This window comes from Vespa crabro, chromosome 9 (genome assembly GCF_910589235.1).
Source record: "Vespa crabro chromosome 9, iyVesCrab1.2, whole genome shotgun sequence".
In the NCBI taxonomy this organism is placed as follows: domain Eukaryota; kingdom Metazoa; phylum Arthropoda; class Insecta; order Hymenoptera; family Vespidae; genus Vespa; species Vespa crabro.
Genome location: NC_060963.1, coordinates 4,512,501 through 4,530,000, shown reverse-complemented (window position 1 = coordinate 4,530,000; position 17,500 = coordinate 4,512,501). Strand labels below are relative to the sequence as shown.

General features: G+C 39.4%; 2 protein-coding genes across 4 annotated transcripts in view; one reads left to right on the top strand and one right to left on the bottom strand.

Moving 5' to 3' along the window:
* LOC124427098 (peroxisome biogenesis factor 1) overlaps window positions 1-17,500 on the bottom strand; it is a 95,904-nt gene that overhangs the window by 28,178 nt on the left and 50,226 nt on the right. Inside the window, exon 17 of one of the 3 annotated variants that reach the window (XM_046969577.1) lies at window positions 14,928-15,951. The exons of the other annotated variants lie outside the window; for them this stretch is intronic. The gene's annotated coding sequence lies outside the window, so the exon portion shown is untranslated. Of the gene's footprint in view, window positions 1-14,927; window positions 15,952-17,500 lie in introns of those variants that run through there. 3 annotated transcript variants of the gene reach the window in all.
* Window positions 9,778-17,500, top strand: part of LOC124427101 (transcription factor Sox-21-B-like) — a 40,281-nt gene continuing 32,558 nt past the window's right edge. The window contains exon 1 of the mRNA XM_046969592.1: window positions 9,778-10,976. Within this exon, the coding sequence (XP_046825548.1) occupies window positions 10,936-10,976 (41 nt within the window). The 5' untranslated portion in view covers window positions 9,778-10,935. The remainder of the gene's footprint in view (window positions 10,977-17,500) is intronic.

Genomic DNA, 17,500 nt, shown 5'->3' with positions numbered 1-17,500 from the left:
TTATTGTCGTTATCATAAAATAAGTCTCTACGACGGAATATAGTCGAATGAATTTTGTTCTTAGATAAGAAAGCAAATATCAGTGAAACGATATATGTAGTAACATATATATATATATATCTTTATTCCTCAGAACATACGTTACGTTAACAATGTCGAAATATTTTCAGATTTTTCCACGTGCTCGGATTAAATCGAAAATAATCATCTTGATCGTATAAAGCACGTATTATCCACGAAAAGTAAGTGTAGCTACACGTTTGACCCAGTTGCTTCTTTCAGCACTTTGATCCCTGCCAACCAACCAACCAACCAACCAATCAACCATCCATCCATCCATCCATCCATCTATCCATCCATCCATCCATCCATCCATCCATCTATCCATCCATCCAACCAACCATCCACCCACCCATCCGTCTAGTTCGTGAATGAATGTTTGCAAAAAAGAACTGCACGTGGCAGAGCGAGAGAGAAAGAGATACTTTCACTATTGCTGCTCGCTCGCAGTACTTTTCTCTCTTTCTCTTACTCTTACTTTTACTCTTTCTTTCTTTCCTTCTTTCTTTCTTCCTTTCTTTCTTTCTCCTTTCTATCTTCCCTTTTATTTTATTTCTCCTTTTTATCAGAATCTGCTTGGACACAAATGAGAGACAGAAACAGTACCGTATGCTCACGAGTTCCGGTCCGACGAGCAACTCTACCACATGTATCCTCCATCCCGGTTAGCATCCACCCTCGAAGCTTCGCGCATAAATGCTCGATCTCCATTAAAACTAATTCTTTTTTTCCTCTTTGTTTTCCTTCTCTCTCTCTCTCTCTCTCTCTCTCTCTCTCTCTCTTTCTCTCTCTTTCTATCTATGAATCTATCTATCTATCTCTTTTCCCTTTACAGACACCGGATCACTTCCGATAAACGAGCTGCGAATTAAAGGTTCAGAAACAATAGTTTTTCTTTCAACAATTCAGAAAAAGAAAAACGAACGAACGGGGAAGTTGCTCGTTCAACTTTTTATATTATCGTTCAACTATTATATCCTTTTATCCATTTATCTTCCCTCTCTATTTCTTATTTTAACGTGATAAATGCACAAGTACTCGAATAGTTCAATCGATCGATCGGATCGGTCGGTCTAATCGAGTCTCGATCTAATCGCTTTTAAATTTCCATAGTAGTTACCCATTGTTGAGACTCCATTGTTCTAGTATCTTGAGGGCGGCGCTTCCCTTTGTCTCCACCCTTTGTACCTCTCTGTGGCCGGATCTCTCGCCTCGCTCGCGCTGGCGCGAAAGAACGTCGAATATATACAGGGTGTCTGACTATTTCTTTCTTTCTTTCTTTTTTTCTTTCTTTTTTTCTATTCTTTCTTTTTTCGAAATAAACCGGATAAATGTACAAATGTGTTCAATCGCCTGAAAATGATCTTCATCAGGTACGTTACTAGAGACATAAGAGTACAATAACTGATAAAAGAAGATCTAAACGTAAAGCGATAAATCTCAAATGTTATCTACGATTATTTTAACGAGAAACAAGGAAACGTTAATCTTATTAAGCGTATGAAAGGAATTGGCAATAGGTCAATGGAACTTGGTACACGTGCGTGGAAAAGGAAAAAGAGAAAAAAATGAAAAAGAAAGGAAGAAAAAGAAAAAGAAAAAAGGAAAAGAATGTGATCCTGCGAATCTCTCACAGATCGTTTCTCTTCCAGATAACCGGAAAGGGATTTCGACAGGATCGAAGAAAGTCTTTCCAAAGGCAAAGACCACCCTCTATCCTGCCGCCTTCGTTCTCCCTTTCGCGTCCTCGTCTCTCCATCTCTTTTCCGCTTGTCGGATACGAGGAAAAAGGGAGAAAGAAAGAGACAGAGAGATAGAGAGAGATAGAGAAAGATAGAGAGAGAGAGAGAGAGAGAGAGAGAGAGAGACCAGTTGGCCATTCGTCTTCGTAGAACAAAGTACGGCGATCCACTTTCGTGGCCGAATGCGAATCCAATGCAAATCCTACGTCGACTGCCGACAATGGGCGACCTAGGCGATATGGTAATGTTCTCCCACGTCGATCCTGACGTCCCACCTACGTGAACGCACACTTATATATACACGTATACATATTATATAGATACATACCCTTCCGATCGACTTACCAACACGCAAGATCGAAATCAAACGGAGGGAGGAACGTAGTGAGTAATAACGCGTCAACAACGTAGCATTTCCGTGGAAGTTTCCATTTTCCAATGTTTCTCATTATGAAAGTGTATATTAATGAATTTCCTTTTTTTCTTTTTTTTTTCTATTCGTCTTTTTCATTCTTTCTTTTTCTTTTCTTCTTTCTTTTCTTTTTTCTTTTTCTTTTTCTTTTTTATTATTATTATCCATTCGATCGCGATGAACGATCAAGAAAAAAGAACAAGTTTTATTTCGAAACGAATACATACATATATATATATATATATATATTTAGAGAGAGAGAGAAGGAGAGACAGAAATAGATAGATAGATGTATATAATTATATCGGTATGTACACAAATATACATACATATATATATATATATATATATATATATATATATATATATATACTTATATAGAGAAAGAGAGAACTCCGATGGACCAGCCGGCCATAGAGAAGGACTTTTCAAGCGACTCACGCGCGCACGATCGTGCTCTCAAGCGTATATATATTCTGTCTGTGTATGTGTCTAGAGAAGGCAAAGCGGGGGTAGGCAAGAGGAAAGGCCGATACAATGCTAGCCTCTCCCGCGAGTCGACTTTCCTTGATACATCGCTATTGAGCCATTGTCCGCCTCCCAATGCCCGAACGAAAGACTCCGAGGACGAAAAATTCAATTCAGCTTTTAAATTATTTCCCCGCGCTACAACGCCCCCCTCCTCCTCCTCCTCCTTCTCTTCCTCCTTCTTCTCCTCGTACCCCTCTACCCTCCCTCCCTCCCTCCCACCCTCTTCTCGCCCCCGTCCTATCCAACCTTCTCTTCTTCCCTCTTCCTTCAAACAGCCTGGCCGACTCCCGTTGCACCACCACACCACACCACCATCACCACCACCCTTTCCTATCGAGCTTTCGACGAGGAGGAAGAGGAGGAGGAGGAGGAGGAGGAGGAGGAAGAAGAAGAAGAAAAGGAAGAAAAGGAAAAAAAAAAGAGTATAACGTTGGTTGGTTAAGTCGAAAGCGCATTCTGTTGCCGGGCAAAGAGCGTCAACGTGGCGACTTACATTACCAACGACGAAGGGAAGACGTTGAGAGGTTGAGAATGTCGAGAATGATTTTTTTACCCTCGCGTAATCTTAACAAGATCCCATTCGTTTCTTCGTGCGTAATGAGAGGTTTCGCGAATGTTATCCGTATCGAGCAAAAAAAAATCTATCTAATTCTCTATCAAAAGAATATCGTTCAATGATGAACATTGAAAATTTATCGGGACGGGGGAAAAGGAAACCATTGGAAGAAGAGTGGGGTATATATGAGAAAAGAATCTAATCTTGTTTTATTAATCATACACATACACCCACATATATATATATATTTTTATTTATTTATTAATAGACAAAAGTTAATGTGTGACCCAGATTCTTTGATTCTTAAATATCTGGATATCTTTACTCTAAATCGTGAGGAATGAGATAAAAGTTCAAAGGATTCGTCGAATTTCATCCTTCAAGAACTATGTAATACGTAAGCATCGTAATTTTAACTGGCCTCATTCCTGTGCTTCCTAGATCCATCAAACATAGTCGCCTTATCCAACAAGCCCTAATTCTCTTCCTGGCTGTATGTTGCAAGGCAAGCTTTTAGAGAGAGAGAGAGAGAGAGAAAGAGAGAGAGAGTTAGTACAGAGACGTCGATTGATGTCGTGCTTGCCGGTACGAGGTACCACCACCAACAGGGGCGTCGGGCGCCACATTGTTTCAGCACAATATCCTCCACCCTTCATCTCCTTCTCCTCCTACGCCTACGCCTTCTCCTCCTCCTCCTTCTCCTTCTCCTTCTCCAGCAGCAGTAACAGCACGATCCGTACCGCCTTCGTCCCGCTCTATCTCCCCTCCGTTCTCGTGCGACTACGACGACTGCTAAGGGGATCTCTGGAGGACACCCTCCTTGCAGTCTCGTTATTTTAATCATCCCCCATTTATACCCCACAACACTCAACTATATAACCAGCCCCTTCGGCATCGTTCGCGATTATGGAACGTCGTCCTACTCGACAAAGTTCTTTTCCTCCCGATGCTTTCGTTCTCCTTTTCTTGCCTCGACGAACGATCTCTTATCGACGACGATCCGATCCTATCGAACTGATCATTAATACCCTTTTTTTTTCTTTTTCTCTCTCCATCTTGCACAACTCGCCTGCCAACGGTCGGCTACAACCCTCTTATCGGTTCGCTAAAGAGTGAGAGATATTACGAACAATGGTTGAATAATAATAAAGAGAATTAGTTCTGAAGAAATGAGCTTCTTCATCGATTACCAATTTTCTTTATTTTCTAATACGCACTATTCTTCTTTCATTATTATTATAATTCTTCATTCGTTTATAAAGTGATATTGGTTTATTCGTCGCATCGTGTTAAGAGAAAGATAGTATGTGTGTATGTGAAAGAGTGAGAGAGAGAGAGAGAGAGAAGGAGGGAAAGAGAGAGAGAGAGAGAGAGAGATTGAAAGAATGAGAGAATTGGAATCTTTAGAACGAAACAATACGATTGTATGCCGATTGACGTCCGCTAACGGATCTTCGTTTTTCTCTTATTCGATACAATTACATTATGGGTAGACGCGTAAACGAAAGAAAAAGAAAATAAAACTGTACGACAAGAAGGGCTGTTTATCGGGGATTCGAACGAGACGAGATACTGCAAGCCAGGACAATCAATCCGAACCGATGAATCTCCTCCTAAAGTTCAAGTTTCACCCTCGTGTCGGAGTATAGAGACGTCCATTGTTCTCAGCCTCCCTCCTCACCCCCCATTCCAGAATCCATCCGCTTTCCATCGTCCTCGATTATAGTCGTAGCCGTAGGGTGAGTGTTTTTAATCATGGATGCGTTAATGAAACTTAATTTACCTACTTTCTCGGCCGAGTCAACCAACGACATTGTTGTCAGAATTTTCTCTGATTTCTCTATTTCATAATCATTATTATTTATACACATATATATATAAACGTATATATACATGTGTGTCTGTATTATACACATATATATTAAACACATGTGTGTGTGTGTGTGTGTGTGTGTGTGTGTGTGTGTATGTGTGTGTGTGCTGTATGTCGTGTATTTGTTGTTCTTCTCTCTCTCTCTCTCTCTCTTTCGATTTTAAAAAATCTTCCTCGTATTTTTTTCGAGATAAGAAAATGTTTAATTCTTTTCTCCGATATAAATAATATCCAACTTTATTCGCATTTCACATCTTTTACTTTTATTATCACGTAAACGAATTTCTCGCGAAGGAAATATATCAGATAGGACGGCTCTTTTATTTTTTTTCCTCTTATATCACATTTTATTTTTTTTTACTTCTCTCTCTCTCTCTCTCTCTCTCTCTCTCTCTCTCTCTCTCTCTCTTTTCCTCCCTTTCCCACTCTCTTATATTTTATTCAGATTCTTCTCGCTGAAACGCTTTTTAACCCTATTGCTTTAGTGCGCGTGCGTGCGCATATACCCTTCTCCGTCTCACTCAATGCCCCGTCCATTCTCTCTCCATTCCCGTTCTTGGTAGGTCCTGCCGAGCACCCCGCTCCATTATGACATTATGTTCGCCGTATTGTCTACCGCTGAATGCCTGAACGTTGGCTACATTGTCGTGGCACATTGAAGCCAAGCATACAACACTACGAACGCTAACTCGTTATCGGGCCGATAGCGACGTTGGACTACTACCTCTCTACTCCTCCTCCAACTCCTCCAGCTCCACGTTAATGCCAACGACCGACGTTTACCGATGTTCCTCGCTTTTCTCTCTCTCTCTCTCTCTCTCCCCTACTCTCTCTCTCTCTCTCTCCCCTACTCTCTCTCTCTCTCTCTCTCTCCCCTACTCTCTCTCTCTCTCTCTCTCTCTCTCTCTCTCTTTCTCCCCTTCTCTCTCTCTCTCTCTCCTTTCTAATCCTGAGTAACCGAAAATATCGACAATCCGATAGACCACTCTCATTCTCCTCTTCTGTTGTTGTCCCTTTATCCATCAGCACGAATTCGAGGGATTCGCAGACGAAAGGATAAATAAAAAAAATAAAAACAAAAAGAAAGGGAGAAAGAAAGAAAGAGAGAAAGAGAGAGAGAGAGAGAATCAAAAAAAAAAAGAAATGAAAAAAATAGGAAAGAAAAATAGAGAAAAAGGAAAAGAAAGAAAGAGGAAAGGACGGATTGAGATGGACGACAACGACGACCACGATACAACGACGACAACGAAGAAAAAGAAAAAGAGGAAGAAGAAGAAGAAGAAGAAGAAGAAGAAGAAGAAAGGAAGCTGAGCGAAGACAAAGACGGCTTGTTACGCGGAGGCAGAACCTTTGCGGATGGGTTTTGTTTTCGCACGTTATCGCGCGACAATGTCGCGACAATGTTGGAACAATGGCGGCATTACGGCGGCTACCGGGCGCTGAAGAGAATGGGATCTCCCTCTCTCCCTTTCTCTCTCTCTCTCTCTCTTTCTCTCTCTCTCTCTCTCACTCTGTCTCTCTCATTCTCGGCTTCTCTTTCGTGGTGCGCGTGCGCGCATGATTCTCACCACCGAAGTAGGCGGGAGACGCCCGGTAAAAAACGAGCGATACAATGGATTTATAATTAGTGGCTCGTAGCCCAGCGCTACGCTCTTTCTCTTTTTTCTTTTTCTCTCTTTCTCTCTTTCTCTTTTTCTCTCTTTCTTTCTCTCTCTCTCTCTCTCTCTCTCTCTCTCTCTCTCTCTCGCGCCCTTTCTCATTGTTCACCCTTTTTTTTTTTTCGTCATCTCGCTCGAGACGAGTCCAACGACGAGAACACGACTCGCTTCCCGGAGAAGGGAAGAACGGCCATTTTATAAACCGAAGATATTAATTACCGGCGAAACGAGAAATTATTACTTTTCTAAGTACAAGGACAGATATAAAGTTATAATGCTTTTTACACGTTTATATAGAAAGTAATAAAATGTTCAATGGCTTAACAAAAAAAAAAAAAAGAAAAAAAGGAAAGAAGAAGAAAAAAAAAATATTTTGAGATAGTCTTGGGACACGTTACGTATTATAACAGATATTGTAAAACGTGTTAATTATTATATCAAGTAATAATGTTTTGATTTTGTAAAGTGTAAAATAACGAATGGCAGTGATAGAACTAGAGAGAGAAAGATAGATAGATAGATAGAGAGAGAGAGAGAGAGAGAGAGAGAGAGAGAAGAGAGAAAAAAAAATAGAAGTCATTTAAGCATATTATATAAGGATCGGTGAACGAAAATTGGAGGAAGGGCTAGGCTAGTTGGATGGCTTACTCTATGTAGATAGAAAAGGAAGGAAGGAGGAGAAAAGCAGGTAGGTAGGTACACGAATTTCGATAGGTAAAGGAATCGAACACCGACAGAGTAACACATTGTACTCGACACAATGCCTGTTTACTGTCTCCGCTTCGCGATCGACAATGGCCGCTCGTTCCACCGTCAGTTTTTGTCGATCGCCGTTCTTCGCTATCTGCTCCTCGTCGTCGTCGTCGTCGTCGTCGTCGTCGTCGTCGTCGTTCTCTTCCCTCTCCCCCTCATCCTCCACCTCCTTCTCTTTCTCCACCTCCTTCTCTTTCTCCACCTCCTTCTTCTTCTCCTTCTCCACTTTGTCGTCATCGTCGTCGTCGTCAACGTTCTCATACACGTCTATTTACATACATATACACGCATATATACAAGAGGAGAAACAGAGAGACAGAGAAAAAGAGAGAGAGAGAGAGAGAACGAACTCTACGAGGCCGGCCGAAACGCTTCCGCATAATTTATCACGTTTGTTTAGTCGATCGAACGGAAGGAACGCGATGCGCGAGTTTCTTCTTTCACGAAACGTAGAAATATCAACGATTTTCAAACACAACCGATTGTAGAACACGTAAAAGAAAGAATCAAATACGTGTTGTGGGAAATTCTTTACCTGTCGTAACGAAAGAACGTAGATAGAAACGTATCGGATTTGCGCCAATAAATGCGACGAATTCGTTAGCCGCGAATCAGCGGCCAATTATCGCCAGGTGTATTCAACGAAAACTGAGGAAAAATAGAGGAACAGAGAGAGAGAGAGAGAGAGAGAGAGAGAGAGAGAGAAAGAGACACGAGAAATATCCGAGAGAACGGATCCTCGTATCTATCAATGTGCTCCGCGGTTCTCCGACTTTTTACCGCATGAATATATCAACGTTTTAGCATAGGTATCAGCAACAATGATGGTTCGTCGAGATGCTCGTCTGTCTCCCCCATTCACGACGACGAGTCTTCGAATTTTGACAATGCTAAAATGAAGAAAAAGAAGAAGAAAAAGAAGAAGAAGAAGAAGAAAAGGAGGAGGAGGAAGAGAAGGAAGAAAACGAAACGATGGAAAAAAAAAGGAAGAAAAGAAAAAAATATATAGGGTAGGTACAGGGTGACTTGAAATTTCTAGACCAATGTGAATGCAACATTTTCATTCGCTTAAACTGTCACGCAACGTTTTTGGGAACGCGTGTCACGAAATGACGAATACAAACCATTCGTTATCCAAAGAGAAAGAAAGAGAAAGATGAAAGACACGAGATGGAAACGGAAGAAGGGGACCGGAGAAAGAAAGAGACAGAGAGAGAGAGAGAGAGAGAGAGAGAGAGAGAAGACTAACAATGCGTGTCCCCGTAGAAAATGGCCACTGCTTTTCGCTCGCTTATGATGTATTACGGGAGAAAAGCGGAAACGTATGTTTTATCCCAGTTTCCCCCGTTTAGTGGCATTTAGTTCGCTCCACTGCTTCGTATTTACCTACTTTTTCTCTCCCACCGAATTTTCCATCTTTATCCCTCTCTTTCTCTTTCTGACACACAAACGAACATACACAAATACGCATATACATACACACATACACATACATACTATCTCTTCGTCGTTTCCGTTCTTGACTATCGTCGTCTCGTTTCCTCGCACACGAGACGTTACACTCTGTTCTCCACCCTCCATCTTCTCTCTCTCTCTCTCTCTCTCTCTCTCTCTCTCTCTCTCTCTCTCTTTCACGCTGCTATGCACGAGTGTGTGCCATTCCACCTCAACGGCGACATTTATCATTCGCCGTTGTCGACGATGCTGGCATCGTTGTCGCTCGATATTATGGCTGTTAACGGGGACGTAATGGCATTATCTGCCTATTGTCCAGCATATGATATACCGTACACGCGAAATAGAGGCACGTCGGAGTAGACTATAAGAGACAGAGAGACAGAGAGACAGAAGAGAGAGAGAGAGAGAGAGAGAGAGAGAGAGAGAGAGAGAGACAGATGCTAATTTGCGAGTGAACGTCCTTATAACAAGTTTCTATAATTCGTAAAGAGAATTCAATGACGAATTATTTTCCAATAAAATTGTCATTGAATACGATAAAATAAAATAAAAAAATTATACGATGGAATTTATTATTATACTTATTAATATATAATTATATTTATTATATATAATTATACTTATTACTTGAGTTTGATCAATGTTTTTTTTTTTTTTTTTTTTTCGAAACAATGTCATCCAATCGTAACGACGATGATGATATTAATAATAATAAAAATAATATAATAATAATAGTAATAATAATAACAATAATAATAATAATAATAATAATGATAATAATAATGATAATTCCGATCGAATATTCAACGAACACGTTCCAGGTTTAGAGCTTATCCCGAGACAAAAATAGAAGTCGTTCTAGATCCTTTAGATGTGCATATCTCGGACGATCTAGAAAGACGTGGCTCCCAGCTCCGCATTCTTCGTCGTCCATTGTACGTAATGCATCTCTCGAGTCGAATGCACGTGCCTAACGTCCCTACTACAGCTTATAACGCTTATTCGTATTCTGATTAGCGCGCACGTGCAATATTATGGAGCACACTAGACACACCGTGCTTCTTGTCAAGGTTCTTTCGCGTGGGTGTGGATCGTAATCGTTCGAAAAGTATTAAAGAAATCTATAGCGAGATCTCTCTATCTTTTTCATTCTCTCCCTCTCTCTCTCTCTCTCTCACACTCTTTCTCTAACTTTTTACAAAATTCAATTACATACCTAGTAGATACATACATACATAGAAATTTCTATCGAACTTAGGATAATTTTTGTTTTAAATTAAAATATTGTCAGATATAAAAATTATTGAGACAATTATTATATTGAGAAATTTGTTATTACGACATACGTTTGAAAATTTGTACGATCATTAGATAGATAATTTACGGAATAGAGAAGGGATCCTTATGAAATAGAAAAAAAAAAAATAAATAAATAAATAATAAATCTGTGTAAGTATTCATAGGGACGTCAATATTCCTTCGATGCTCACTAACTGCTGCCCCGTGAGATCTCTCGACATCGCAACAAACAAAAAAAAAAAGAGAAGACAAAAAAAGAAAGAGAGAATATCTCAAAAAAAAAGAACAAAAGAAGAAGAAAAACAAAAACAAAACAAAAAAGAACAGAAAAGACTACTCGGGCACGTGTCGGCGAATGACTTTCAGTCCCATTAGTGTACAAACGTTCGACGACGTGAGGAAGGACCCGCGACGATAACACGAATCATAGCTCGGATCATAACTCGGATCATAGTAATCCGGACTGGCAGTGCGCCGCCATCCGTGAAACGTCGGATCGCTGTTAACCTTCTTGCGGTGAGTGGCGCGAGGGTGAACACACCACCGAAGTACTCCCTAATGGATGACGAAGGAAGGGTAAGGATGAAGGGTGGATGAGCAATATGGTTCGTCTTGTCAACGAGCACCTAACCTCGTAAGTGAATAATTACGCGTCCTTCGAATGGAAATCAAAGTTCTAAGGATTAAGAAACGAGTTAGATTTTTTTTCTTTCTTTTTTCTTTTTCTTTTTTTTTTTTTTTTTTCCTTATCATTCGTTTTCTCATCATTCATAATTTCGATCGTCCATTTAACTTAATCGTCTTCCTATCGTGGTTCTTTTTTTTTTTTTTCAATGAAATTATACTCATGAATCATCGTTTTTATTCATTAACGTGACGATAAGGTGCGTAAACGATGACGTAATTTCTCATGAATTTTATTCACAGCAATAACATTCGATTGCGATCAACGAATAAGTGTCGCTACAAATATGAAGAAATTTCTACGAATAATATGCGTCGTAATTTCTTAGATAAAAATTATTGATATAAGTAAACGATTAATGAAAATTTATTACGACGATCATCAAAACGATCACTACTATTACGATCGATATTAAACCATTCATCCAAAATCTAAACTTTCTAATTTCAATTTAAGATATGAAAATTCAATTAGGATTTGTATTGTCAATTTCATTATACGATTCAACAACCCCTGTATATAAATACTTTGTATTTGGAACCATACGAGATGATATGAGAGATGATTACATAATTATTTAAAAATGACATACATACATACGGATACAAAGAGCGAGAGAAAGACAGAGAAAGAGAGAGATAGAGACTCTTTAATTCGATTGATAATAAATGTTTGCGTTTTGTACGTAGCCAAGCGTGCACGGTATATACGTGGCATGTGGCAAGAGCAGTATTTGTTCAGGCACGAACGACAAATAAGACTCTTAGAGAAGCGGAGAAGAAGAGAGAGAAAGAGAGAGAGAGAGAGATAAATATACGCATGCATATCTCGTAGTCGCGTCCCTTCGGCCCTTTTCTCGTACGCATAACACACACACACACACACATACACACATACGAGCGCGTGAGTGAGCGCGCCTTCTCTCAGCAATGACGTAAGAACGTTTTCTATTTAACGCAGAGGGTTTGGCGAGCATAGAAAGGGAGGGAGAGAGAGAGAGGACTTTCTATCCTGAGTTGGAAGCGAGGATACGAAACGAGTGACACTGCGAGAACGCATTGTGAGAGACGAGCTTGTGCGTCGCGTCGAGGGCTGCGAACGATACCATTCGTCCTCGCGATCATATATATATATATATATATATATATATATATATATATATATATAAATGTGTGTACCTATAGGTATATACCCTGTGTACGTACACTTACTTTCTTCGTTGGATCTTCAACATGTGAGAAACTCACAATTACGGGGAGAATCCTTTTTTCTATATTTTTATTAATGTAAATGGTAACGGTGTTATTCGACAAATTTGTCAAGACATTATAACGTTCATTCTTCTTTTTTATTTATTTATTTATTTATTTATTTATTTATTTATTAATCTCTGAATGAGCATCTAATCAAATGATAAATAATCCTTCCCTATTCGTAGATGAAATTTACCTTTGGAAATGATTTGTTTGCGCTTACAACGATATGCAACTCGATATGTAGAGATAGTCGAAGGAGGTGAAAGAGAGAGAGAGAGAGAGAGGGAGAGGGAGAAAGAAGGAGAAGCACTTTACTAACGTAAACTCGTAGAAACTTTGCGATGGAATTTACTCGTTCCTTTTCCGTAGATACGTGTCAGCGACACCCCTTGTGTCGCATATTCCACGCATCCTTGGTGGTAAATTGAAGAGAACCCTTTTCGTATAACTATCTCTTTTATTTTCCTTTCCTTGAAGATTATGGATGTAGGTAAGTACTTACTTATCTATACGCTTATCATTTAAACTTAATGATTAATGTCGAAGGAAACGATCGTAATTTGACATTACGATTGAACTTTTAACATTATATTTCATTGATTAACTGACAATAAGACATTAAACGTAAATTAGTTACGTTTCACGTACAATCATCGTATGTATATTCTATTATGTATAATTAATTAATGAATTAATTATATAATTATATAATTATATAATTAATTAATTAATTAATTAATTAATTGTCATTAGCATGTGTTTAACGCGCGAGAAAAAAACGAGGAAAAAAAAATAAAGGACAGAAGAAGAAAAACAAAAAGAAAAACGAACGAACGAACAAACAAGCACTAACAGAAATAAAAAAAAAAAAAAAAAAAAAACAAAAAAGAAAAAAAACAAACAAAGAAATATGACACAAGTTTCACGCTTCCGCGTGTCTAAACTTGAACGAGAGAAACCGTATCGGATTATAGCATGGTGTACCTACTCGAGATAAAACAATGAATGACACAGCAGCAGCCTTTTTACAACGAACACAATGCTACTAGAATGACACAATTAGGTGGTTTTGCAGTACGCTCAACGTCGCTACAACGATGACACAAAGTGAGCCCGTTCTCTCTCTCTCTCTCTCTCTCTCTCTCTCTCTCTTTTTACGCGTGCATTCGCGACGAGAAGAAGAGAGTGGTGGTGGGTTTTGGACTCGCTGAAGGGGCAGAAGGTGAAAGAGTGTGGGAGGGTAATGGGACTGCGGATGGGCGGGGGGGGTAGTGTTAGCGGAGGAGGAGAGATGGGAGAAAAGGGGGCAGGGAGGGAGGGAGGGAAAGGGACATATATACAGTCTATTCAGTGAAATTAGAAGTGCGCCCGTCCTGATCTGAAAGCAAATAGCACTCGACCCATGCTCCTTTTCACGAACAATAGAAACGTTAAGCTAACAGCACCGGCAATTGACACAAGTGCCGCCCGCGACTCGTTTCTCTTTATTCGTGAAAAACTTTTTCCAGTGGCTGTTTTTTTTCTCTCCTCATCCTCCTCGGCGTTCTCTCTCTCTCTCTCTCTCTCTCTCTCTCTCTCTCTCTCTTTCTCTTTCTCTATCTATCTATCTATCTCTATTTCTGTCGGTGCCTCTCTTTTTACCTATCTATCTATCTATCTATCTATCTATCTATCTATCTATCTATCTATTTCCATATAACATTCTATTTTCTAACGGCGAGTTTTGTTCTATTTCTTTTTTTAGCTATCTCCTCTGTACCTTATATGCTATAATATACGAGGAACCGACCGTTGGCGCATACGTGAGAGAGGAAATATTACTCGTAGGTTCGATGCACTTTGCGAATGGCCCGTGCGATAATATCACAGGTGGATGTCTCGTCGTCGTTGTCGTTGTTGTCGTCGTCGTAGTCGTCGTTGTTTACGTCGGTGAAAAAATAATAAAGTATGTAAGTAAGTATCGACGGATTAACCATGTGACGAGGTTGGCTAAAAAGAATAAGAATAAGAATAAGAATAAGAAAAAGAATAAGAATAAGAAAAAGAAAAGAAGAGAAAACATGTTGATCTCACGTGTAAAAATAAACGAGAATAACACTTACGGCCGCTCCTTTCTGATTAGCCGATCCATTCTGGAGGGAAAAAAAAAACTTTAACGAATAAACAAAAACAAAAATAAATAAATAAATAAACACAAATTCGAATGAATTCATTTCGTTCGAAATTTTTCAACAGATCTCTTTGTAGATATTACTAAGAAAATTAACGACATTTTCGATCGGTCGAAAGAATTTAATGGGTGATGCACGTTCATCTTAAAAAAGAAAAAAAAAAAAAGAAAGAAAAAAAAAATTTATATATATATATATATGAGAAAGAAAAAGAGAAAAGTAATAGAAAAAAAATTTAACGTAAAGAAAGAAAAGTGAAAAATCCTTGCGAGAATCTTTACGCCTAGGAAATTAATAAGGCGAAATTAAATTCTCGACGTCCTCCTTTCTTTCGCTTGCCCTTTTCATAGCGACGCTCTTTTTCCTCTTCCATCAATATGCTCGTCGTCGTTGGCGTCGTCGTTGTCGTCGTTGTCGTCATCATCGTCCTCGTCGTCGTCGTCGTCTTCGTTCTTTCAACGAATTGTAAGAGAGAGAGAGAGAGAGAGAGAGAGAGAGAGAGAGAGAGAGAGAGAGAGAGAGAGAGAAAGAGAGAGACAGAGAGATAGAGAGATGGAGAATCGAACGAAAGAGTATAAGAAACAATTTGCTTTCTGTAACGGGCCGAGCAGCAACGATCTTTCTCTCTCTCTCTCTTTCTCTCTTTTTTTCTCCCTTTCTTTTTTACAAATTTTTCGTGAAATGCGAGTACGCGAACTTTCGCTCTCTTTTCTGATGGAAAGATGCGAATCCTTGATGGAGATCAAAGTGGAAAAAAGTTCACGGTGCTTACTGTAATCTCGTAACGCTCTTCTCTCTCTCTCTCTCTCTCTCTCTCTCTCTCTCTCTCTCTCGTTCCCTCTTTTCAGGCGATACAGCGAAAAAGAGGGAAACTGGGAGTTTCTCAGTACCCCCGGCCATAACTGTACATACTTTACGAACACCGAGAAGCGTGAATGCACACCGGGATGCACATTCACACGGGCTGCATCCTTTTTTCTCGCTAGAAAAGTTGGAAAGCAAGAAAAATGTCGTTAAAACTTGAACCTAATGTCTCATCCGAACCAGTCTCTCACCGTACCCCTCTTCTTTCCCCCGTTTTCGCTCTCTCTCTCTATCTCTCTCTATTTTTTTCTCTTTTTTTCTATTTCTCTTTCGACTCCCTCCATTTATGTCTCGCTTCTCGTCCCTCCTACATTACTTCTTGGTCCTCCTACCCTCGTCGAGATTCTTTCCACTCCCTTCATCTCACCTCTCACCGAGCCCTCTTTCTTTCCTCCACTCGACCGTTCGCTTCTCTCCAGTCACTCTTTTCGAAGCGCATCCCAGCCTCCACCCTCAGCCTTCCTCCAGTCGGCTGATCGTCCCCCCACTTTTCTTCCCTCCTTCACTCTTTCTCTTTCTCTCTCTCTTTCTGTGTGTTTCTCCCTCTATTTCGAACACTCTACTACTTTCCTTCTTGTCTTTAAATGTCCTCTTATCCACACCCACCATGATCCCATCGTAACTTCCAAATATCTATAATAAAATCGAGGATTTCGTTTTAACTTTAGGGTATTGAGTAGATAACGATTATATGAAAATTAATTCGCTTGTGGTATTATAACTTTATTTATCTTATATATATATATATAACGTAATAAATAATAATTGTAAAAATATTCCATTAGAAATATCTATCATCTATTTCGTACTAATTGAATTGTAGATAATGATGGATTTACTGTAAACAGTCATAGTTTGAAGATTAAGAACGCATCGTTCGTAGCTAAGATTAGATCGTTTTACCACGGTGCACGGTTGTTAAATCCTTGCAACTAGCTAATCTCTACGACAAAACGTCGCCAAGTTCGCTTAGACGTAAGAGCCCGTTACACCGGTTTTCGTTACACCTGTTAAGCCGACGTAAACGAATCCAAGATATTCCAAAGGAGGCACGTAAATTATTCCGAAAGGAGTGAATATTTTACTACCAACGGTATAGTAACTTAGTAGTTCTCGTCTATGTCGATGCAACAAGTAAGCCAGATCACAGAAATTTACATAAACTTAAATCGTATCGTCGCTTTTACTTTTCAAAAGGATTAAGTCTGAGCTTTAATTTTCATGTAAAATTCATTTGCAAGAATATTTAACGTAAAGCTACACTATCCTTTCATTACATTTCTCTGTCTATCTCTTTTCTTTTTCTCTCTCTCTCTCTCTCTCTCTTTCTTCTCCATTGTTATTTCTCTTTCTCTCACTCGCACTCACTTAAATTTTTACTCTTTTTACTCCTCGATTTTTAATCCTCACTCGCAAGTTAATGTTTTTTTTTTTTGACTTGTTTACCTTTAAAGAGGACAGAGTTTCGTCATCGAAACGACGATACGATTTAGTTACATAAATATTGGCTCGATTTCGATGCGCACCCTTTTACCGTTCAATTCGCCTAGGGGGTAAGTGCTCTGAAACTCTCTCTCTTTCTCTCTCTTACTCTCTCTCTCTTTCTCTTGCGATACATATTCCAGAAAAAATTCGTATGAATCCGAATGATAAGTCAAATCCATTGAAAGCTATTTTAATTTCAACAACTTTACAATAATTCGAGGAAATGAGTAAAGTATATATTTTAAAGAAAATTCCAACGTATACCGAATTATAAAAGAAAATATCTAGTTTACGTGGAATTTTGTAAAAAATCGATTAACATTTTATATTTCCTTTTACCCTCTTACAGCCCTCCCGCCCCACGATACTTTAGCATCATCCATTATAAGAAATAATAATCCGCAAACGGTCACCACACGGTTTTCCTTTATTTTCTTTCTTTTTCTTTCTTTCTTTTCTTTCTTTCTTTCGTTCTTTTCTTTCTTTCGTTTTTCCATTCTTTTGACGTCCTGTCTGTTTATCCCATGCATCAAGCCGTATCACGTGCGAATGGAGACGTCTTCTCGTCGGGAAACTGAACGTTCAAAACGGGGAGGGCATGAGCTAGGGAAAAGTCGTAAATCGCGACAAACAATGATGCCTTAGGACGTGTCGCACGATGGAGAAGAGAAGCACCGACGGAAGGAAAAAGCCGCCA